The sequence below is a fragment of the Pelophylax lessonae genome (assembly GCF_965119305.1).
Source record: "Pelophylax lessonae genome assembly, chromosome: 4".
NCBI lineage: Eukaryota > Metazoa > Chordata > Amphibia > Anura > Ranidae > Pelophylax > Pelophylax lessonae.
The window spans coordinates 574539876-574564685 of record NC_138771.1 but is presented as its reverse complement, the minus strand read 5'-3'; the positions used below and the strand labels follow the sequence as shown (position 1 = coordinate 574564685).

The 24810-nt window shown below is 37.8% G+C and overlaps 2 protein-coding genes across 2 annotated transcripts; both read right to left on the bottom strand.

The window, feature by feature from the left end:
* Window positions 1-642: 642 nt before the first annotated feature.
* On the bottom strand, window positions 643-8218 carry LOC309552793 (nodal homolog; the record flags this gene model as incomplete). Its single annotated transcript, XM_082253707.1, has 4 exons — window positions 643-795; window positions 1878-2632; window positions 3541-3771; window positions 8065-8218. The coding sequence occupies 4 exons, from the start codon at window positions 8216-8218 to the stop codon at window positions 643-645; spliced, it is 1293 nt and encodes a 430-aa protein (XP_082109833.1).
* A 7204-nt stretch (window positions 8219-15422) lies between these two features.
* Window positions 15423-24219, bottom strand: LOC309554828 (nodal homolog 2-A-like; the record flags this gene model as incomplete). The annotated part of the gene is made up of 3 exons (XM_082256546.1): window positions 15423-15575; window positions 17607-18361; window positions 24111-24219. The coding sequence occupies 3 exons, from the start codon at window positions 24217-24219 to the stop codon at window positions 15423-15425; spliced, it is 1017 nt and encodes a 338-aa protein (XP_082112672.1).
* Between the last annotated feature and the right edge of the window lie 591 nt (window positions 24220-24810).

The window sequence follows — 24810 nt, the reverse complement described above, 5'->3', positions numbered from 1 at the left end:
CATTGGTGGGATGCGGGAACCCTGCGAATCCATTGCAGGTTCCCGCATCGCACCCAACTTGCAGGCAGGTCACACTGCCATATGCGAACTGCTGGGAGTGTCAATACAAAGTTAACGACACCCCCAGATTAGTTTGCATATCGCAGTGCAAACTGTCAGTTTGGACATGAATCGGATCGCATAGGTGTGAAACACCTATGCGATCCGATTCTGGTGAAGACCAAAAAAGGGTTCTGCTCGACTTTGGTCTGAATGCAATGCAAATTCAGCCATGCAATTTGTATGGCTGAATTTGCATCGCACAGACATCGCATGTGATTCGCATAGCAGTGTGGGGCTAATCACATGCGATGTCTCACATTGCATATGTGTGAACCGGCACTTAATAAAAACAATTTAACAACAAAAAAGATGCCCCAGAACTCTTGGATTTTGCTTACAATAATTTGTTTAATACATGTTTTTGAAATAAAAAATTTTAAATTTACATTTTTATTAATAAAAAACAATTTAAAAAAAATACCTTGACCCCAGTACAAAACATCTAGTATTTATTTTCTCATAAATATAAATAATTACATATATACATTATCTACAAAAAAGTTTATCTGAGCATATGAAGATATATATATACACAGAGGACTAGCTGCAGCCACACTCTTCGACAATCATTTCTTCATGATGCCTTAAGACAACATCACTTCCTTCATAATACAGCATGGATAATGGGCTCATTCTCACTGGGACGCAGGATGGGCATTCCACCTTCTCAGGCTGGTACAACTTTACCACACTCTGAAATAACAAGAAGAAAACTGTGAATTGTGATGGTAACAAATAGTGTGTGTGTGTGTGTACTCAATTTATTTTGTCATTTTCCAGTGCACCATATAGAACTATAACACCTAACTTTCTAATATCTAATCGTGAAAATAATGGGGCTGATTTATTAAGAATGGACACAACAGCATAATCTGAAAAGCAGAGTTGTTGACCAAGCAGAATTCTTGCATAGTTTCTAGCAAAGTGAATTTTCATATTCTGCTAATATTTATGTTTTAAATAATTTTTCAAAAAAAAAAAAAAAAAAAGGATTTTTGTTTCTTTGAGTATCTATCTATCTATCTATCTATCTATCTATCTATCTATCTATCTATCTATCTATCTATCTATCTATCTATCTATCTATCTATCTATCTATCTATCTATCTATCTATCTATCTATCTATCTATCTATCTATCTATCTATCTATCTATCTATCATCTGCTGTCTACCTATCTTTCTTTTAAGTACATATTTTGGAATTATTGGTACACTTCAATGAAAGTAATGTATGTCTTTCAAAGTGTATTTGGTTTACGTTTTATATTTTTATCATTTTATTTCATGCACATGCTGTAAAATTGTCTTTCAAGTGATATATATATACATATAGGGAATACATTCTGCATCCTGGTTTCAAGCCTGTTGAGGATGGGAGGTGTTCGTGAAATGTTTACTATGTTTACTTAGTAAGCAGGAAGCACATCGTATAATAAGAAAATTTATTTTTTTAATGTCCTTATATATTTTCTGATCATAGTCATGTAAATAACTAAAATAATATTTATATCTTTATAATATTTCTAAAAAAAAAAAAAAGAGTATGGTTTCTCTTTTAGAATGCCATATATATATCTTTTGAAATGACTAATGTCAGAATAGAGATACCGCTGTCCTTCAATTATGACATCAATGCTCTAGAAATAATTACATACAGAGCTGAGTCACTACCATCCTAATATATATATTTTTTTACAGTTGCCATGTGTATATTATGTATTTCTTAAAGAATGTTAAAAACATCATTAGGAATGGATTGTATCCCTTCTCTTACCTTCATGTAAGCATGATTTGTTGGTTGGAATGTCTCATTCAATGGGATTGGACATGTACCCTCACATCTGTAGGCATTATACTTCTTGGGGTAGACGATCCAATCACCCCATCCAATTTCACCAAAGTCTACAACCATATCCACTCTTCGGCACAAGGGTTTGCCATGTTCTACAGGTCTTGAAGGCATATTGTTTATCAGCATATGGTGGTTCTCATTCCTGTTCCTTCTGTGTCTTCGGATGGCTGATACTCTGCTAGCTTTCTCCAGTGCAACATACTTTGAGGACTCCACTGTTTTGATGAGGCTCGGAGAACCAACTACACTGTCATAGGACTTGTCCTTCGCAAACACTACAAGCACAGCCCTCTCTGCACTGAATGTATAAGTGGTCTGTTGTGTACTGTATTTTGGTTCTAATTCCATATTGGTGTCCATGGTTTTCTCTGTTATGTACTTGGACTTTATGTGCTCATCTGCATGTTTTTTTCTTACGTGCTGGAGGAAGAGCTGAAGCATTTGGGTAAGGTCGAAGCTAGCCCAGGAAGAACCTTTTAAGGTAGCAGGTTCTATCTTGAATGACCCAAGGAAGAGTTCTTTTCCTTTCTTGCTGTGATAGATGTCTAAGGTTTTGTTCTCTAACATCAGGAATGAAGAGATGTGTATCCTTAGCTGGGCCAACTGTAACTCATTGCTGCTAGAAATCGAGGACATATCGAAAGACAACTTGAGGCGATTATTGTCTTCTGTACAATCTGCAGAAAAACAAACCAGTTCCGAAAATATTAACATTCATATATTGTTCTGCAGCTTTGTTTTCCTAGATGTCACTAAGAAGAACATGTCATGTGTCAAACTGCTGTCTGTGTGGTGGCCAGACAGGAATAGACTTAGACACTCAATACACAAAAAGTAGTTGGATAACAAGTGTTTTAACACTTATACCCAACAGGAGTAAGTCTAGTAATAGACCATCCATCTTTCTGACTAGAGGAACGAGAAAAGGGTCATTCCTCGGCCACATGAAAATCAGTTAATGATATTACTTTTAATACATGTACTTGAAAGCGAATGCATGATGAATCTTGGGGAAAATGCCTCTTCATTTTAAAATAAAACCAATCACTTAAATCTTATCCCATATAAACATTATTGGTTAGTGTAATTGTAAAAGTAATTTTCAGTATTTTTAAAACTTCAGCTTTCAATAAAATAACACTTGGTGATCATGCTATAAGGGTTGTCGTTCAGCCAATTCCTGTGACAACACTTTGCCCTTGTCTCCCAATTGTGCTTCTATGTTGTCACCTTATTGCACAGGTTTTTCTAGAGACAATCAGCAGCTCTTTTAACACATATTCTGCAGGAATGGCCTACTGTTGTCACCATCAGGGAGCTCACACTGAGAAATACCATGCTGCCTTTACTGGAGTGCATGTAGATGCAAAGAGGCTGGAGGAAATCAGCAGTGCTGAGGTGCAACAAAGCATGAAATAAAGGAGAAAATGAATTTGTTTTAATAAATGATTAATAATCATTTTTGAATAAACAGTGCTTTATCAAACTAAATGTTTCAACAGCTAAAATTAAAATCTAATTATATAAAAATAGATGTCTAAACATACTTAAAAAATAAAGTAGCCATTGGAGCTAATGTACTTACTTTTTGCAACAAGGCTTAGCACGATGTCATAATCTGAAGTGTTGGCTCTTTCAGATAATTTTGACTCATTCCTCATGAGCAGATTGTGGTAGAGCTGCATCATATACAGAGGATACCTAATATTTTGTAGGTGTCTTTTTCCGTGAAGAATGGATGAAAGTTTTAAGCCCAGGTCAGATCCTTGAAGACCAAATCTTGACTCTGTTTCAAAAAGTGTGGGCATCCCATGCACTATGAACAATAGTACAAAACTCAGTGCAGTGTTAAGTGCAATCATCTCGCCTCAACTTCTCTGTATTGCCCCTTAACTCAGGAGATGTTGCCAGTTCTCACACTCTCTTAACACTGGTCTTGCCCTCTGTATATATAGCAGGGAGGCTTGACCTGTTCCTTTACTCTTCACACCTAATGACCTTTTGATCTACATGACCTTAGCATCAAAAGCCAATCACTTCTAGAGCCATGTCAACTCAATGGCTCCCTGCTGCTAAACTAATGACTCCACAGTGGGATTCATGCAAAATGTCAAAGCTGCATCCTATGATACTTGATGCTCATTCTGAATGAGTATTGTCAGTTGTAACATTACAATAAAAAGTATACATACACGTATCTATGGATCTCCAAGTCTTCAAATTCTGTTACTCTTCAGCAGGAACCAGCCGATTTTGAATCCATCTATGGGCAGGCTGATTGTACTGAAGTCGATGCATTGTACAACCGGCCTGCCAGGTTTTTTTTGTACAATCACTGCTGCCAGCTCTAGCTGCTTTTAAGGGTAGGGTGATGAGGTGGTCATCACGTCCTCCACATTTCCTGCCTCGTGGAGCACCAAGCAAGGGTCACATGAGGGGCCTACCCAGGGGTGGGCTACGATTGGCACTTTAGATAGGGTAACTGCTTTACACATGAGGTACCTTGACTGGAACAGACAACTGAACAGGAATAAACTCTCTTGATTTACTAATCATCACCATGGTTACTTGTGCAATTAGGAGGGACACACAGAGTCCTTGTCCTGTCCACCTGTCCACCTATCCAGCGTATAACCACTACCTCACTCCCAGTAACAATATGGGGTCCTGCTGTGCACCTAGCCCAGACTCCATGCATGCACTTCACCTAACCTAACTTTTGCTCTTCTGTAAAATTATCTTTAAAAATGGTGCCTCACTCCCAAATGCTAATGTGCTATTATAGCAATTTTCAGAATCAGAATATCATATTAAACCATATATAACATAAACAAAACAAACAATGCATAAGTCCATAAAGTGTCCTTTGGTATGAATTCGCTTGCATATGCTCAATCTTTCATAAAAAACAGGCTTGTGTTTACATATCCAAATGACTGCTTCCTTAATTAGTGTTCACCACTATGTGCTCTAATTATCCACATACATTAGTGATAAACCCCTCACCTGGGGGGATAAGACCAACCAATGGTCTATATGCGCTTTTGCCCCACTCTGGGGATCTGTTTATGCTGTTTCACTCCTTTGGTTGCAACCTCGAGTTTAGAGTCCTCTTTTTCTTCCACTTATTTCCATACGCCGACATCAAAGAGAGAAAGCTGGACATAGTGCATTATCTTTTAAAACAAATGGTTTATTAAATAGAAAAACACTCACATTTTCCTGGTGCTTAGAGTGCACCAAACTGTAAAAAGCATTCAGTCCTCACAGTGCGGATATAAGAAAATCAGACAGTATTACCACGGTATTCTCACAATGTGCGCCTCAAGGTGACAACAGATTGGCCCCTCCCCTACACGTTATGCCAGAGGGTCATGTGGCTTCCTCAGGTTATACCTGAGGTACCTACTGAACCTGTGCACAGGCTGAGGGTCCCAGTGGTGCAGATCTGCTACCGTTGCTATGGGAGATAGATCGCTGCAAAAGGAGTGCCGACAACATCTCCCTTGCTGCAAGAGGCTATCTCACCTGCAACATGCAAATAACAGAAAATATTGCAGTGTAAATAACACACAAATTAATAATAAAAAAGTTCCACAATCGGGTTCTCTAAGACGATCCCTTAGTCTTCTGGATGTCCAGCCTACATACTGTTTCTGGCAACTACATTCTAATAAGTACACCACAAATTTTGTCTCACATGTAATAAACAAATCAATTTCAATCTCATAGGTTTTGCCCATACTATAAGAGGAGAACTGGTTTATCTTTTTAAGTCTCCTATGGCTTAATTTACATATTACACAATTATTACAGGGGTAAAAGCCTTTTAAATATCCTAAAAAAGTTACCTTTTGTGGTGGATTGACTACATTATTTATCTCTCACGTTGGGTGCCCTTCTGAAAATTACCTCAGGTATATTAGGGAGCAATCTGTTCAAAATCAGATCCGACTTAAGCATTCCCTATCTTTTCCTAATGATGACTTTAATTTGATAGTGTTGTATGGTGTAATTAGTTATAAATGGACATACCATTTTAGATTTCTCTTTCTTTGTTTTTAAATCTAACAACTCACTTCTTTCTATGTTTCCTATCTCCTCAGTGGTTATTCCCAGAGTATTATCATCATATCCCCTCTCTAAAAAAACAACTTCTAAGGATACTTGCTTGTTCGTAATAGTCCAAATTAGATGTACAATTACATTTAATCCTCATAAGTTACCCTTTCGGGATGTTGCGCAACCAAGTTGGATGGTGGCAACTTGTCAATAGTATGTAGCTATTTCTATCAGTAACTTTGAACACTTTACCACCGGAGGATTTTGCTGTCTTCCGTCCAGGCCACTTTTTGCGATTCGGCGCTGTGCGACTTCAACTGACAATTGCGCGGTCGTGCGACGCCGTACCCAAACGAAATTTACGTCCTTTTTTTTCCACAAACAGAGCTTTCTTTTGGTGGTATTTGATCACCTGTGCGATTTTTACTTTTTGCGCTATAAACAAAAAAAGAGCGTTTATTTTGAAAAAATAACAATATTTTTAACATTTTTTTATATGAAATTCCCCCCAAAAAAGATGTAAAAAACAATTTTTTTAAAAATTTTTGGCCAATTTGTTTTCTGCTACCTATGTTTGGTAAAAAAAAAATCGCAATAAGCGTATTTTGATTGGTTTGCGCAAAAGTTATTGCGTTTACTAACAAAGGGAAAGATTTCTGTCACTTTTGGTGTTTTTTTTTTAACGCGTAATGGCGGCGATCTACGATTTTTTTTGCGGGACTGCGACATTGCGGCGGACAGATCAGACCCTTGACTGACATTTTTGACACTTTTGGGGGTACCAGTGACATTACTGCAGTAATCAGTGCTATATATATGCACTGTTACTGTAAAAATGACACTGGCAGGGAAGGGGTTAATTTTATTGGAGAGGGAGGGGTTAATGTATGCCTGGTGCTTACTGACGTGTAGGGGGGGAGGTGACTGAGTGAGTCATGGACAGATCGGATGTCCAGCTATGCTGAACAGTCCGATCTGTCACTCCCTGTCACTATGGAGATCCGCCTGCTGTGTTTACACACAGCGGGCGGATCTCCAGACTCGATCCCCGACGATCGGGTAAGAGCAGCGGCGATCGCCGCTGCTCCTCCCCTGGCCCGACTCCCGCTGTGAATGAAAACAGCGGGAGCGAGCCTTCGGCGCCGCCCAGAAGGGGGAGTGTCTGACGACGCAGTACTACGTCGTCAGACGATAACGAGCCACTCTGCCGCAGTAATATTACTGTGAGCAGTCGTAAAGTGGTTAAAGAACATTTTGGTATATAATTCTCCTTCCCTTACCAAAATGGTCAGGTCCAAAAAGTTGATTTCCTCTAGACTGGCGGAAAAAGAAAGCTGTATGTTGCGCTCGTTGGAGTTTAGATTATTCATAAAATATTCTAATGTTTCTCCATCTCCATTCCAAACCAGTATAATGTCATCTATGAATCGCTTGTAAAAAAACAAGCTGTACCCATTGGCGACCTAAAATTACTTTCCCAATGAGACATAAAAATGTTTGCTAAGCTAGGGGCAAACTTAGCTCCTATAGCCTTGCCCCTTTGCTGTAAATAAAATATATCATTAAACCAAAAGAAGTTGTGTGACATGGCGAAAGATAACAGATCAAGGATGAACCTTCTTTGGACCAGCGGGATATCTTTATCCAATTGCAGGTAGTATATAACTAGTGCCAACACACCATCTCTATGTTTAATGTTTGTATACAGAGATGCAACATCCGCTGTCACTAGGAACATTCCCTCTCTAAACTCAAGATTACTCAGCTCATTTAGGACATGTTTAGTATTACGTGAATAAGCAAGTGTCTTAATTACCAGGGGTTGTAAAAATGAGTCTATATAATCCTCAATCTGTAAGCTGTAAGAGACCCTATTTCACTTATTATGGGTCTCCCTGGAGGGTGGACTGAATCTTTGTGTATTTTTGTTAGACAATACATAATGGGAATCCTTTGGGCCACAGGGATCAAAAATTATTTTTCTTTTTTATTCAAATGCCAAGTCTACCTTTATTTATCAAGAGTTTTAATTCTTTGAAATACATACCCATGGGATTTCTTTTTAAAGGTAAGTAGGTTTCCCTATCGTCCAGAATATCATACATCTGTTCTATGTAATTCTCCTCATCTAAGATGACCACTGCATCTCCTTTGTCCGCAGGGCGGACTACAAGGTCTTTCCTCTCAAGAAGGTTCTTCATACCTATGATAGATTATTTCTCCTCACAAACTTTCCAGATCCTAATTTGTTCAAGATCTTGTATCACTAGATCTTTAAATGCGGAAATATGGGAATTTATACCCAGGGGATTAAACAGTGATGCATTCCTAAGATTAGTATATTTATTAGTAGAAGTTATAGGGATCTGATTCTGAATGGGGTTTTGCATAAAATGTTTTTTAATGCTCAGTTGACGTGTAAACGTATTAATGTCAATGAAAGCTTAAAACTTATTAAGCTTGGCCTTAAGTGCAAACTTAAGTCCCTTGTTCAAAACTGTTAACTCTTCTTTCCCTAATGTTATTGAGCTAAGATTGAAAATAATATTATCTAATCCCTCACCTTCCTTTTCTTGGGGGCTGTTAATCCTCCTCCCTCCTCTCTTTCCTCTCTTCCATCTGTACTTATTTTTCTGTTGCCTCTTACCCCTAAAAAATTATTATTCTGTGGGTAATTAGATGTGGGAGTGAAAGATGGAGGATGATTAGAGTTCCTCATATCATAACCATTCCTATGATCTGATTGTTCTTCCCATTCCACCCTTTTATAGGTATTACTCTATGATTGGGATGATTGTTCCTAGGTTGGGAGTAGTTGGTGTTGTGTCTTTTATATGGGTTTGCTTGGTAGGCCCGGTGTGGGTGCCATTCCATATAATGCCCCCCAAAAATATCCTCCCTATAGTTATCCAAAGGTTCAAACCTATTTTACCTGAACCCCATAAGAATCTCGCCTTAGGGGCCAGTACTCCCAAGATTGGGGATAACCATTCCTTTCTGGGGGAGGGGCATGAGAAGAACTACCCCTTCTGTTTTTTTTATTGTAATTCCATGGTCCTTTTTTCATTTTCTTTTTTGATTTATGTACTTTAACCAATGGGGTGATCTGAGGGTTTTGTATAGCAGGTCCCGAGACATTATTGAGTGGTTCATTATCGTCTCTATGTATAGGGGTTTTACTGAGCTCCTGCCATTTAAAGACCTTACCCTCCTTATAATATTTAACGTCTCTTAAAAATTTATTTTTCTTTTTAAAACATTGTTCATCCTCGGTATCTTTCAGTGATTTGCTCAATTTCTCTGATTCCCGTTTGTAATCCTCTTTATCTTTAAATGGAGTAAGTTTATCTCTTACGCTATTAATTTCTGCATCTAAGTTTGACAATTTTAGTCAGTGCTAGCCTCATTAAAAACCATTCATTATCATTTTTTTAATTATTCTGTTCTGGTGTTCTGGTGGTATATCCCATCTTAAAGATCTAGGTACCATATTCTCAGTAATATAGTGTTCTAAAAGTCAGATGTTCCATGAGACTCTAATTTCAGAGGTCATATTTTTTAAATTGACAAATATCCCCTGAACCTCACTATAAAACTCATCCTCAACAAAAACATCATCAGTATTAAGGGTTCTTTTACTCCTGACCTCAAAGATATCCATGATAGATTTAAAGCCTAGAAATAAAATAAATCAAATAACTGTTGTTAGATCATAAAGTGCGTATCAATGTAAAAATCTGTAAAAATAGGATTAGCACAGATAAGTAATAGGGAGCTGCTAGCAATAAAGGAAAACAAATGAGGTCAATGAACCAATGCGCAAACCAATAAATAAATAAATAAATAAATAAATAGATAGTGAATCACTGTGCAAAGCAAGGTGATAGCAGCCAGTTATTTGTAGTCTCACCACATACAATAAAATATAGTAATAATATAGAGAATCTGCGCTAATATACACAGATAAAAATATACAAATACATATACAGTATAATGTGTTAAAATCTAATTTTGGTAGGAAGTGTGCTGATAAGTGCAAAAAACCTTCAATAAAAAACACATAATATAATATACGGTGGTGCTAATGACAGACGTATTGAAGTCAGACGTCTGGTGAGTTTGCATTGCATGTGGGTCGGAAGGAGTGAAGCACTGGAAGTCTGTTTTTTTCCATCATGGGTGCACTTTGCCTATCTGCTTTTCAAGAGTGTTATACCTTACTACACTATGAGTTTTGTATATTTTTTTACGTTTTTCCCCATGCTTTGACATTGGGAGAGACGGAAGTATTCACCATCAGGGACAGGCCTTCTTGACTGAAAGATCTGCACAGGTATTTTCGTGGAATCTAAGAACTTCTGATATATACCATTTGCAGTCCTTGGTGAGTGACTTTCTTGTTTTTTAATGAACATCAAAACATATTTGGAATTTACTGACTTTTTTGGGGTTTTATTACCTGATTTTGGAACTTTTTTAATCATTAATTTGTGTGTTATTTGATTCTTTTTAGTGCTGCAATTTTTTCTGTTATTGTATTTGAGGGAGTGTGTTTTCCTTTATTGCTAGCAGCTTCTTATTAGTTATCTGCGCTGATCCTATTTTTACTGATTGTCACATGTAAATACTTATGACAAGCTGCTAGAGAAACCTTTTTTATCTTTGGTAACCATTTATGTCTTCACAGTACATCAGCTCTCGTACTGTATTCTTTATACCCCAATGTGTATAGCGACCCGAGCTATAGATTACATGTGCCGTTTACTTGCATTACACCCCTTTGGTAACTTCAGACCAGGCAAAGGCAAAGTTCCAAAAGCTTTACGTAAATAATTTGGCATGATTACATTCACAAAGTAACAGTTCAACATAAATTGCTGTAGCTTCCTACATCCCTTGACCCTAACATTTTGCTTGTGGCTGCCCCAGCATACCTGCATAGGATGAGAGTCCATTCTTGGTAAAGACCATAATAGGTTTCTTCAAGGAGCACTGCAAATCTAAACAGTCTCCCCTAACAGTGGGGATTTTGATCCCAGCATAGTACTGGTGATCTAGGTTCCGGCAACAGCAATGAAAAGAACACCTCTCTAGCTCAAAATCCCAGACCCCCTGGGGCTTTCTAGGTATGAACCCCCTGTTCCTTATATCACACAGAACTAGTGGGTTGGTCCCAGCAAAGTCTGCCAGAAGAAAATCTGGGAACATGATTACCCATACCCTTTCCAAGTGGGGCAGCATTAACCTCTACCTGCCTACTGTACATGCTGGTAGTGATCATTGTATTCCGATGGCTGGGAAACCTCTCGCTGTCAGAATACAATAGCGCAATGGGGGGGGGGGAGTTGCTTGATTCCCCCATCAACACAGTCAGTGTTGATGGGGGGATCGTGCAATTGTCTTTCCTTCAACCTGTGGTCCTGGAAAGAAAATTGCATGATATATGGCTTGCTTTACTATTTAAGTAGATACATGGAAGACATTTAGAGCTTATTTACACAAGTTCAGTTGACCTGCATAAATCAACACACTACAATGCTGCCTTGAGGTGGGTGCATTCCATAAAATAGTAGACATGTTGCAATTTTCCACATGATGCACTGCAGCTCACCTGAAATCAACACACTGCAATTCCAACACAATGAATGGAAATGAATGAGATTTCATTTTGTGACACTTCGTTAAATAAAGTAAAAAAAAATAAACATTGCCTCACATTGTAACATAGCAGGGCACTTCTCCTCACTGCCGCCTTACATTGGACACCTGCTCTTACCTTGCTAGAGAGCTGTGCACCATAAACAACTGCCATTTTATAAAAAAAAAAAAGTCAGATTCTTTCCTTTGTTGCAATTCAGTTGCTATTAATCTAAAGCAGCCTATTTGCAACTAATTTTCTGATGTTGACAAGTGGATTATGCCATGTATTTTAAAGAGCCATTTGTAGTTTATATCAATAACCCATGTACAGGGTGACAACAAAGGAGCTTAGCTGGGAGACAGGGATAGAGCGTTGTCACCCTTTAACATTCATTGAGCATTATTTTAATGAACGCTCTAAAACCATGAAACATTATCGGGAATCAAAGTTCGAAAAAAGAAAAACTGAATAGCTTTGTTAGACAAATTTGTTCCAGGTATTCCTAAGTCCTCCCAGAAATGTATTTTATTTTACTTCCTAGCATCCAAAAAAGCCATTGCTAAGTCATGGTATGTTTAGACAAACTATCTTGGATAATAATCCATGTAAAACCATTTACTATTATTATTGATAAAAGAGAACTCTTAGAGAGGACATGAACCCTGGACCAAAGATGTACAACTATGAAGTGGGGACCTTATGAAGGACTAGACAATTGTTTTGAAATATACCATTTTGGAGGATGTGGGGCCAAGGTTCTGGGATATGGAAATTGGGAGGGCTGGTAGATGGCACTTTTTCTTGTTCCCTTTTCTTAGTAAGGGAATTTTTTTTTTTGCCAGAGCCATTTTTGCTAGACCTTTTGGTCTTTCCTCGTAACATTGTTCTCTTTTTTTTATTTCTATATTTCAAGCTTTCTTCGCAATGTTGTTTTAGCCAAACACTGGAATATTGACAATGAACCTGTACCATGTGCAGTGATTTACAGGGACAAGAGCCAAAGCTTATTCATATGTAAAGCTTTATCGCTGATTTTGCTTTATCAATGATATATATGAGGTCTTATTGATGGATAGTAATCCAGATATTGATATTAGTTGAATGTTACTGCCCTTGCACTGTATCATTGATGGAGTGTAACTATTAGATTATTGTTGGCTTTGTGGCTTAATGTTTCAGGCACACTGCTATGTAATCTTTATTACATATACAATAAAAGAAAATCCTTATCTGCAGTCAGGATTTCTAATAAACTGTAAAATTGCTCTTTTATTTAGATCAACAAAAAATTGCAGTAACAAAAAATAAAAACTAGTTGTGTGCAGTGATATGCCGAGCCTCACTGGGTTCCTTTTCAGGCTCTTTTACAGTTTTGAAGAAACTCTGAGGGCAGATGAGGACTTTATGTACTGACTGACCTAACTTCTGTATTGCCATAGGGAGTAGTTATCCAAGAACAATGCATACGTTAAGATGCCGGCTCTGTGCAACTATTGAAGTTTGAAATTACATTTACATATTAAAGTTTATATGGGATTTAGTAATTAGGGTTACATAAACTCTCTGTTTAATGCATTTCTTATAAAACACAATAATCAATAGAAAGACAAATTTGATACATGACTTTCCCAGTAAGATGGAAGTAACAGAAAGCTTGTGATGAGATAAGTTGACCTTTATAAGGTTAGATCTATGTGATCTACTCTCAGTACTTGACTAATGGCCTATAGGTGTCAGCTATAAGCCCTGGTAGACTGTAGCTGAGGACTGAAATTGCCAAGAAAAGAAAACTGATGCAGCCACCACAACTAAGCTGCAATATATTACATGTCTGGTTTTGGGTTTAATACCACTTTAAGGCTGAAAGTACTATAAAATCTTTAGCAGAATATTCAATTAAATCAGGAATAACTACTTTTTCAAAGGAGATCATGAATTGATGTTCAGTCAAATTTCCGATTCACCCTGCCAGTTTATGCCAGAACTTCCTAATCTTGTCTAAATCATTTAACATGTGGTATAGGTCTGGTAAAGCACCTATTACAGCCTTTTATTATATATTTTGTTACACCTTTCAATAGTAATAAACTGTATGTTCCATTCTATATTTATAATTGTAAAATATACTTCACTTAGATCTGTGCTTATCTTTGTCCTGCAGACCCTAAGGTACAAACCTGGCGCCAACTCTCCTACTTTATCTGAATGTGGGAAGGATTTACCCCACTTTACCTTATAAAGGTCATCCACTCTCCTAACTTCTGACCTCAGCAAAAACTCATAAATACATCTTAATAGGAATTTACTGATTACTCCTTTTTTTTTCCACAATTAAATTAATAACAGCCTCGGTTTCATCCCCTAAAATAATCTTCAAGGTGTCCCTAGGAAGAGTCAAGCTCCTCTGTGATGCCCACTTTCTCTTTCAGTTTATCTAAATAGATTAGCTCCCCATTTGTCTATAGAAAAATAACCTAACCCTCCAAGCTTGACATACTCTATAAATTAATCCTGATACAAACCTGGGATTTCCCAGTTAGGGCATATTGTTAAAATGATCAAAAGAAAATTTCAATCTATTTGAAAACTATTCCCAAGCCTTAAGTGTGCCCCCCCTCAAAAAAAAAAGATTTTCACAGAATCTATAGTATTTCCTTTTTTTTTTTTTTTTTTTTTTAGCATGCAGCCAGAACACCACTCCCTTTTTCCAGAAGGGAAAAGGGAGAAATTATTGAAACCTTTATATAAATCAAGTAGGTGAATAAGGTTCAGGAGAGATGTTTTTTCAATATAAAACCAAAATCAAGACCACGGGGACATCATGACCTCAAACTAACTGGATGAAAAGTTCAAAACTAATCTTAGAAAGTATTATTTTACTGAAAAGGTAGTTGATGCTTGCAATACATTTTCTGCAGAGGCAGTGAGCCATTTATTTAAATGGCTTCAAACATGCTTAAGACAACCATAGAATAATGAAGAGAGATAACACCGCTCAGGCTAGTCAATTCAAGGTGGGCGCTGAACCTTGGCTCGCCACCAGGAGAAGCATGAAAGAAGAAAATGGTCACACACCACCACGGAATCCAATGAAGAAAAGTTCTTTATTCACGTAAGTGGTACAAGGTAAAGCAGGGAAGGACAGTAGACACGTTTCACACGACTGCTACATGCTTGTTCACTACCTATGTGAATAAAGAACTTTTCTTCATTGGATTCCGTGGTTGTGTGCGACCATTTTCTTCTTTCATGGAACAATAATAGATCTATACTTAGACAAAAATGTCAATGGAAAAAAATACAAAACATGTATAAAGAAAAAAGGGCAGACTTGATTGACTACTCTGTCTTTTTTATTCAGTCACTTTTCTATGTTTCTATGTAGACCCTCCTTAAGTTGCTCCCCAAGCTCTACCTTCTGACTTCCTAATTGACAGAGGGTATAACTCTTCCCTATTCTAAAGGAAAAAACATCTGCCTAGAGGTGGACTTTAAGAAGATAATCACGTTAAAAAAAACTTGAATTATATATCGTATTTCCCAATCAGATAGTATGTTAATTTAGCAGTGCGTTCATGAACCTGATTTAGCCAATTCAGTCAGTGGGAAAAACTTTCCAGCATCATGCATTAAATAAATGGCAAAACAAGGGAAAGTGAAAGTGCATTTGTTTTTATTAGCAATAAATAAATATATAGTTTCTTTAAATATCTCTTTTTTACAATATTTACAAATTACACATTTTAATGACAAAGACATAGACATCAGTTGCATCCGCATGTTTCGACCACCATGTCCTCGTGGTGCTTCAGTGCAATTTTGTGATCTTCATACATCAACATTGACATTGCACTCATCTTTACCGGTACACAGGAGGAACACTCAACTTTCTCTGAATCAAACATCTTCACCAGACTCTAAAAAAAAGTGCAAAAAAAAGATATTAAAGATACGGTAAGTATTAAAGGACTAGCTTTTCACATTATATATTTTTTAAATTATTGTATTACATAGCACATAGCATATTCAACAGTGTTTTAATCAAGGAGGAAGCTGTATGTATAGAAGACTGTGTGGCTTTTTTGGGGCACAAGAGGCACACGGGGTCAGAGCCATCTGAATACCCAGTGATTTATATTGGTAGCAATGGAATTTGGCAAATACCTTTGGATTAAATTATTTTATAATACATTTGAGCAATTGCTACTTGTGATTGTTAAAAAAAATTATTTTCTATGAATAGAGGATTTACCTTTTAAATGAAGATTAGAAAGGCAGGGGGGCCCTTAATGGTTTTGCTATGGGGCACAAAAAAAAAAAAATAATTTCCAGTGTAATGTCCCTTTTACAGTCATGCAGACACACACAAAGCCAGAATTAATCTATGATATGGTTGGATTGTTGGTTGGAATCTGGACTACCTTGAAGATGCCCATGAACTGCAATAAAACAATGATATCACATAGCTATTAGCAGCTTATGTATTAACATACTGATGGATCACACATGGTTTTCAAAGTAGTAGGAAGGTTGTGTAATAGGACTAAATAGCAACCTCTAAATGACACAGGTTAAAAATGTTCAGCTTTTTTTTTTTTTAACGGCCAAACATGCTGACAATGCAATAGGTTTTTGGCATTGGGTGGGAATTTGGGATGTTGTTGAATTTGTTGGAGTTATTTGTATAACTTTACATCTGCTTTAAGTGATGTTATCACTGAACAGGTGTTTGAAAGTCTTTAAAAAGTACGTGAGAAATCAAGCTGTAAGGTCTGTTAATTGTTCATTTCAAGAAAAAGGGAAAGTATTAGATTGATATAAGAACAGAATGATAGATCTGTGTGTTTATGGAAAGCATTATGAGTTCATTAGATCAAGGGGTTTTGGAACATTTTTCTTGAGGCAATAAATGAAAAGTGTATACTTTTTTCTTTGACACCTAATTCAAGCATAGGTCTTGGCAAAAACAATATACATGGAGTACTATGCAATACATACACATTTTTTTCAAAGCAAAGTACCTGTTGATCTGCCATAAAACCAGTGAGTGTCTAACTTCATGTAGTGAGCTGACAGCTCTGCCTTTGCAGCACTGAAATTGCAACAGTGTTATCAGCCCTGCCCAGTTTTTCTATGTTAGACAATGAGACAATTTTGCTACGGAGATGATAAGAGGAGGAGGAGGAGGAGTTCTGTAGCCGATCAATAGAGTACTGATCAGGGATGACAACACTGCTTGGGATTTTAATGCAAAGAGGCACTGTGTTGTCAGCTTAAACATGAAGCTGGAAGCACACTGGGTTTCTAGCTGACCAGAAAGTATTTTTCTGTATTTGCTGCATTTTTAAAAGGATAAAACATGGGAAAATGTGAATGCATTGCAGAGATGCTCTGAATGTTTTTTTTTTTTTTTCTAAAACATACATTTTCATATATCTATTGAGTCACACAGGCTTAAAGAGGAAGTAAACCCGTTTAAAAAATATGAAAAAAAAAAACCTGTAAAGACAAAGGCATATTGAGCTTGTATACATCGCATACTAGCTCATTATGAAGTACTTACCTAAAAATGAAGCCCCCTCAGTGCCGACATGACGGCCTACATGTCCGGCTGTCCTGCTTCCTGGATCTCGCCCTCCGGCCATCTGATTGGCCGGGGGCGCAATTACATCACAAAGAGGGAAGACGTTCACGGCACTGCTATCTGAAGGAACGGCACAGGTGGCCGTTCATTCAGAGCGCATGCGCTGATGACATCATCGGCTGCATGCACTCTAAATATCTCCTAAACTGTGCAAGTTTAGGAGATATTTATAGCACCTATAGGTAAGCCTTAATGTAGGCTTACCTATAGGTAAATGTAAACAAAAGGGGTTTACAACCTCTTTAAGTAATTTTTCCACATTCTTTAATAAAATAAATTAAATTGGTGCTTGTTAAATAATTACCTTGATGAATGCATGATTGGTTGACTTAAAGGTCTCATTCAATGGAATTGGACATGTCCCCTCACATCTGTAAGCATTGTAACTTCTTGGGTAGATGATTCGATTTCCCCATTCGATTTTGTCAAACTCTACCCACATGTCTACCCGTCTGCAGAGCGGTCCACCAGATTCTGTTCTGGTTGGGAATTCATTGACAAATATGTTGTGTTGGGGATTGTGGTTTCTACGATGTCTTCTTAGACCAGTCACCTTGGTTGTCCTTTCTCTTATGATGTATTTTGAAGACTGGACAGTTTTAATGAGGCTTGGGGAGCCAAAATGGTTGTCAGAGGTCTTTTCCCGAGCAAACACAACTAGCATTACTTTTTCTGCAGACAAAGGATCTTTATTTTGATGTGGAACTTGTCCAGACTCTCTAACATTACCAGATTCTGTGTGTCGCTCTGTTGTGTCCTCAGCTGCTACGTAATCAGGATTTAGGATTGGCTTCCCATGTTGGATGTAGTACTGGACAATTCTGGTCAAGTTAAAGATCTTCCATGATTTGCCTTTTGCAGCTGAAGGGTTAGACATAAATGACCCCATGAAGAGTTTGTCATGGCCATCCTTGGAATGGTATATCTCCACTGTGATATTGCTTGCCTTTTTGAAAGAGGGAAGACGAACTCGGAGCTCCACAAGCTTGAGCTCGGTGTTGGTGGAGATTGAAGACATATCAAATGACATCTTCCAATGGTTTCCTGCTTCACTGCAACCTGGATTAATGAAAGAAAGAGTTTAGAGTTTTAAACCTGCAAATCATACCACTTTCAAATAGTTCTGAAAATATTTTTGTAAATGGCATACAATTTTTTTGAAAACTGCGAGATACCACAAAAATAAGTTACATAGATAGCTGATACCCTGAAAGATAGCTGAACTGACAACATTTTAGTATACTTCTGAAGTGTGAACCTCTGAAGATGTATAAACCAGACTTTGTGCCTCTTGCTTAATTTTGCCCAAAATGTCTTTGCTTAATTTCTTTTGCTATATCGTTTTATATTGTTTATGAAAATGTTTGAATAAAGATTTAAAGCAGTTGCCTTGTATATATAAATCATCAAAAGAACACTTATTACACAAGCTGATTAAACTAGTTAACAGGAGCAGTATTATTAATGACGAATAGGTTTGGGACTTGGCACATGCTGGAAAATCTCTTAACCAATGGGGGATCCTTTTTTATTCCACAGTAACACAGATTGATTCCTTCTCTCCGAACATGAAATAGAAAACTTCTAAATGGAATGGTTATTGTAACATTACTAGCATATAAATATAATTTTGAGGACAGGAGGATCACATACTGTTAAGACTGAGGTACAGGATAGTTGTACTTTAGGAAAGTACGGTTTTCCTTTTTTCCTACCCCAGCCAACCTAAAGTCCTCCCCAAGGCCCTAGATGCGTTTCTACCTGAATTGGACGTTCACAGCGTTCAAGAAATCTTCAGAGCCTTTGGGCAAAATCAAATTTCTTCTGTCTGTGCCTGTGTAGCTGATCATCAGAGACTTCTTTGAGGCTGTTCCTGAGCATCTTCTGTATCCGGTGACAGCCCATAAAAAGTCTATGGGGTTTGACAGTTCAGGCATGTCCAGGGGAAAGAAATAGTTCAGCTGAAAGGCTCTGAAGATTGCTGCAGGTTGCTGTTATCTGATACAAAGATAATAAGGTCCTTTAAAATAATTGATAGAAAATATAAAAAGAAAAAAGAAGCAGAAAATATTGTATATACTAATGGTATATACCCACTCGCGCCAAACTGTGTGATAAACAATGGTGCAAACAAGAATTAAATGCAGTAAATATAGCAGCTGCCATGTCAACCAATAGGTAAGTTATGATAGAAAAAAGACTCTACTGGGTAGAGCGTCTGAAGACGTCACGTTTGATGATGAAAAGCGTTAAGCTGAGACGCACCCCGTGACATACCAACCCATAGGTGGAACGCATGCTGGCCTCTGGTGGGTCTGGCAGGTCTGCCTTGTGCGCAGTGCGGTAACACTTACGGGAGAGTTTTTCTCATAATATATTACATTATTGTATGAGTTTTTATGGCCCTGATGGGATTTTTTAATTAAATAAAACTACCTGATGTTATCACACGAAGTGGAGGTTGCTCTCCGTTTTTTATATTTTTCCTGTATAACCACCCCTGGAGCTTGCATCTTCTGAAAGGCAGAGGAGGAAGAATCGGTGACATGCTGTTCGGGCCATAGAGACCAGATCAGCCCGTTTGATCCTATTGCCGTAGAGTAAGAAGGATCAACATTAACTGGTGAGTGGGAATTTTTGCACTCATTGACTGCACTGGGTGATACCTGGCTCCCTGCATCCATCCATCCATGTTTGGGATACATTGATTCACCACGATAGGAGGAGTGCCCTGTATTATAAGGACACAGAGGGAGTTCTCTTTCCTTTATGGATGGTCTTCTTCGCTTTTATTCACTTGGACTTTTCTTTTACTCTTTTTTTTTTGTATTATAGAAGTATATGGTGTTACACAGATATTTTCACTTGTTATGTTGCACAGTTAATTTGATTCTGATATATTCAAGTTGTATATGGTGCACTGAACACATTAGCAAGCGCTGTTATCTGCTTGGAGTAATTTACCCAGTAGAGTCTTTTTTCTATCATAAAAAAAAAAAAAAAAAAAAAAACCCTGATTACGGAGCATGCAGTAAATGTTAAGTTGATACAATACTTATTAATATTAAGAAAACATACAACCTTTTTAGGACTCAGTTGAAGGAAAATAAGAAACAAAGCAAAAAGACAAACAAGGATACAGTAGAATCGACTGGGAAAATCTTTTTAAGTGGAGTTATTATATTATTATAATCATTATTATTATTAATAATAATATTATTATACAGGATTTATATAGCACCAACAGTTTGCGCAGCACTTTACAACATGAGGGCAGATAGTACAGTTACAATAAGTTTGACACTTTAGGCCCCGCTATCAGGCACCTTCGAATTTGCTCAGGTGTGCCTAGATTGATGGTATAACAGCTTAGATATTTTATTGTTAGGCCCCTTTCACATGGGCGGTGCGCCCGATGGACTCAGTTTTGCTCAGCGGGGATCGATCCGCCGATCCCCGCTGAGCAGGCGGATGACAGCTCCGTCCCCGCTTACTTTGCAGATACAGAGATGTCAGAGGCCTGTCTCCTCTATGGGATATCGGATGAGAACGGACCGCCTGTCCGCTTTCATCCGGTCTTATCCGATCCGATCCTCCAGACGGATGGAAAATAGGGTTTCCATCCGTCCGGATTTCACAGATTTCTGGATCACCGCTGACATCCGCTGCTCCATAGGTCTGCATGGCTGAAAAACTGACAGACAGGCCGGATCAGAAAGCCCGTGTGAAAGGGGCCTTAGGATCATAAGTGTGGTAATGGGATGACTGCATCAACAGGTTGTTTGCATGCTAAATTGGTGTAAATGAGAATGCAGCCATCCTTGACTAAATGTATTAATAATAAGTGATGTCATGTTCTTGGGCTCAGCATTTTTCAGGCTTGTATTGCTGCATTGAAAGAAAGTTCTTGTTACTCAAAAGATTGCGGTAAATCCAACTGTCTCAAATGTTTAGGCATTTGCTGGGCAAACTCTCCAGAATATGCTGTACCTTACTTGCATTTATTTGTAGGATGTTATATACACCCAGACTCAACAAAAAAACATTTAGACAAATGCCAGAAGTAAGGATGTGTATTGAGCCGACTGCATGCTTTTTTAATACAGGTCGGAAGCCGAATACACAAAATGTAATGACATAATGAGTGCTTAGCACCCAGCGTCTACATAGTGAAGTCTGCCTACAAGCCATCCATCAGTGCACTGAAGAAGTAGTGTAAATAAACAAATCACAAAAAAAAGGGCACTTAGACAACTTGATTACAGTATTTTCACTCCTAGATGGATAACATATGCAGTTTACTATTTGAACATGGGAAATGCTAGGCAATTTAACCTTACAGACAAAGGATCTTATCAAGAACTATGCAATATAATAGTATTCAAACCCAATTATTACATGCAATAATAGATCATTATGAAACAGAAAACACCAAGGGCAGATAAAATTGTAAAGCTTGGTCTGGATTTTCCATTTATACTTAAATATCTGACAAATTAGACAATTTGGCAGCAGTCATCAGACAGTGTATAAGGAAACCAATGATTCCCTGAATTATCATTATTCCTTCAGATGTGGGATTTGAATTACACATGCATGACCTCATTAATGGTTGTATTTAGAAGCCTTCCAGGTGATCTAGACAGTTGGCAGAATAACCACAAGTCTGAATCTTACAGGCTAAGCATTCATCTTATATGACTGTCAACTTTTTTTCTATAGTATTCAGGTTATAGATAAAATGTATAATTTTTTAAAATGTTAGTTAAAAATGTTGTAATCCTGAACAATCTTGATACACTTGAAAATGGTAGAGATTTGCTTATTATAGTGAAAATATGGCAAACATCCAATAAATTCAGGTACATGTATATTAGGCCCCTTTCACACATGCTGTCCGTTTGTCCATTTTTCATCCATCCGTTGATGGATAAAAAACGGACATCAATGTATCTTTATGTAAAAACGGATGACAACGGATGATCATCAGTTAACATCCGTTTTCATCCGCTTCCGTCAATGTCTGTTTTTTTGAACGGATGAGTGCCCTATTTTTCATCTGTCAAAAAAACGGATCGGATGAAAAACGGATGACAACGTATGAAAAATGGATGACAACGGATGAAAACAGATGACAACGGATGAAAAATGGATGACAACGGATAACAACTGACGAAAAACGGATGAAAAATGAATGAAAAACGGATGATAAACGGATGGAAAACTGATACATTTGAGGTGACTGAACTGATGAACTGAACGGACCGTATGTGTGAAAGGGGCCTAACTCTGTGGGTTCATTTACTAAAACTGGAAAGTGCAAAATTTGGTGCAGCTCTGCATAGAAACCAGAGAGACTTAGACAAAAAAAAAATCTATCCCAAAGCACTTATACAGAGAGGTCTTTGCATAGCCACTTATAGATCTAGGGGAAATCTTTTAGACTACAGCACAGATTTTAAAAATACAAGTAACAAACAGCACAGTAAAAAGTATAGAATTAGAGGTAAATGAGTAACATTTGTCACTACCTATTCAGTTGAATAGAGACATTGGGATTGATAAAACTGGAGAGTGCAAAATCTGGTGCAGGTCTGCATAGAAACCAATCAGCTACCAGTTTTTTTGTCAAAGCTTATTTGAACGAGCTGATGTTAGAAGCTGATTGGCTATCCTGCAAAGCTGCACCAGATTTTGCATTCTCCAGTTTTAGTAAATCAGAACCTGTGTGCCTGTTCACACTAATGTGAGGCCAGACATCACATGTGATTCGATCCACATTGCTGTGCAGATCACATGCGATGTCTGGCGATGCGATTTCAGCCATACAAAATGTATGGCTGAAATCGCATTGCATTCGCACTAAAAGGGTGCAGGGCCCTTTTTTTTGGTCCACACTGGAAGGGGATCGCATGGGTGTTTACACCTATGCCATCCAATTCCTGCACCATTTCACAGTTCGCACTGCGATCTGCGAACCAATCTGGGGGCGTCATTAACTTTACATTGACACTCCCAGCGATTCGCAGATCTCAGTGTGAACCACTGTGCGGTTCTGGTGCAATGCGGGAGCCGGCACTGATTCGCAGGTTTTGCCGCATTGCACCAGTGTGAACCGGGACTGTAAGTTCTATCAGAAGTAGATAATGAAATTAAAGTGCAGACAAAAGTATTAAAACAACAAACTGAAGAAAAGAAAAGGACTTGTCAGGGAAACAAGTGCCATGGAAGTGTTAACAAAGTAGTTAAGACAATGTAGAAAAGGAAGAAAATGAAAATTCAATTTAAAATAGGAAAATAAAAACTGAAACTAAAGTCTGAGTCTCATTGCTGTTTCTAGTCATCTATCTGTGTCAGAAATAAGTACATTTTGGAGGGAGCGACATCAATGTAAAGACATGTGTGAAGTATGAAAATTCTAAGCCATTACCTTTACATGGATGGGGATGGAATGGGAGAGGTTGTGTGAGGCCTAAGATGTAAGTTGGGTTGTCTTGATTTGAGGAAAAAAACTGCCAACTTTTTTTTAACCTTTTTGTTTTAACATGACCTAATCTGAATATAAGAACAGCCATAGAGTGCTCAATACATGCAGATCCCGTGTCCAGTTAAGGCAGTTAAGAGTAACAAAAAATCGTTCTAATGCTTGATGCATGCTATGCTGCTCCCATCAAGCATTAGAAATATTTTTGTTACTGTTTAAAATAAAATTGTTAAACATGCAAAGAGACAGTTTTTCCCTGTGCATATATAACATTAAAAGTCATAAAAATAGGCAAGGTATTGCACAGTAGAAAGAAGGACTTACTCTTGGCAGTGAGGCTCAGAACCATGTCGGACTCCTGCAGGACAGGGTGTTCCATGCCAGGAAAATCAGTCCTATTTCCCATGATGAGTGACTGGTAAAGCTGCATCATATAGACCGGGTAATCCATTTGGTGTGAGTTCCCATTTGATGAATCCTGATCATGTGTATGCCTATCCAAAGGGGTAGCAAAAACTAAAGAGATAAGTGCAAGGCAGATGATGCTGCCAAGTAGAACCATGTCTGCAGTGGACTCTTGCTTGTAGAAGAGTGGATCTGAGCTGAAGATTACCAACACACTTTATATAGTACTGAAACGTATTCACACCTATGGCTTTTCACACCTAGTCCGTATTCATGTGAATAGACTGTACATTGTAAGACTCACGTCAGTCTTTGCCCGTGTCTGGCTAATGTTTCCTAACTGTTATGTTAATGCACAATGTCTGAACGGTGCTACCTGTTAGGTTTATTCAAGACCTGTTCAAGAATAAGCATTCATCAGTGTACCTGTAAATCACATATTCATGAGCAATAGAGGTGAATTAGCAAAGATTAATTTATTGTTAAAATGGACATTTGTCATAATCCATTAATTCCAGCCGTATAAGTGGATTATTAGTTTCAGTTAACACCTGATAAGTGTTGAGAAGTGTACAGAATGAAGGTGGCCACAGACCTTTGAGGATAGTCTGTCTCTCCT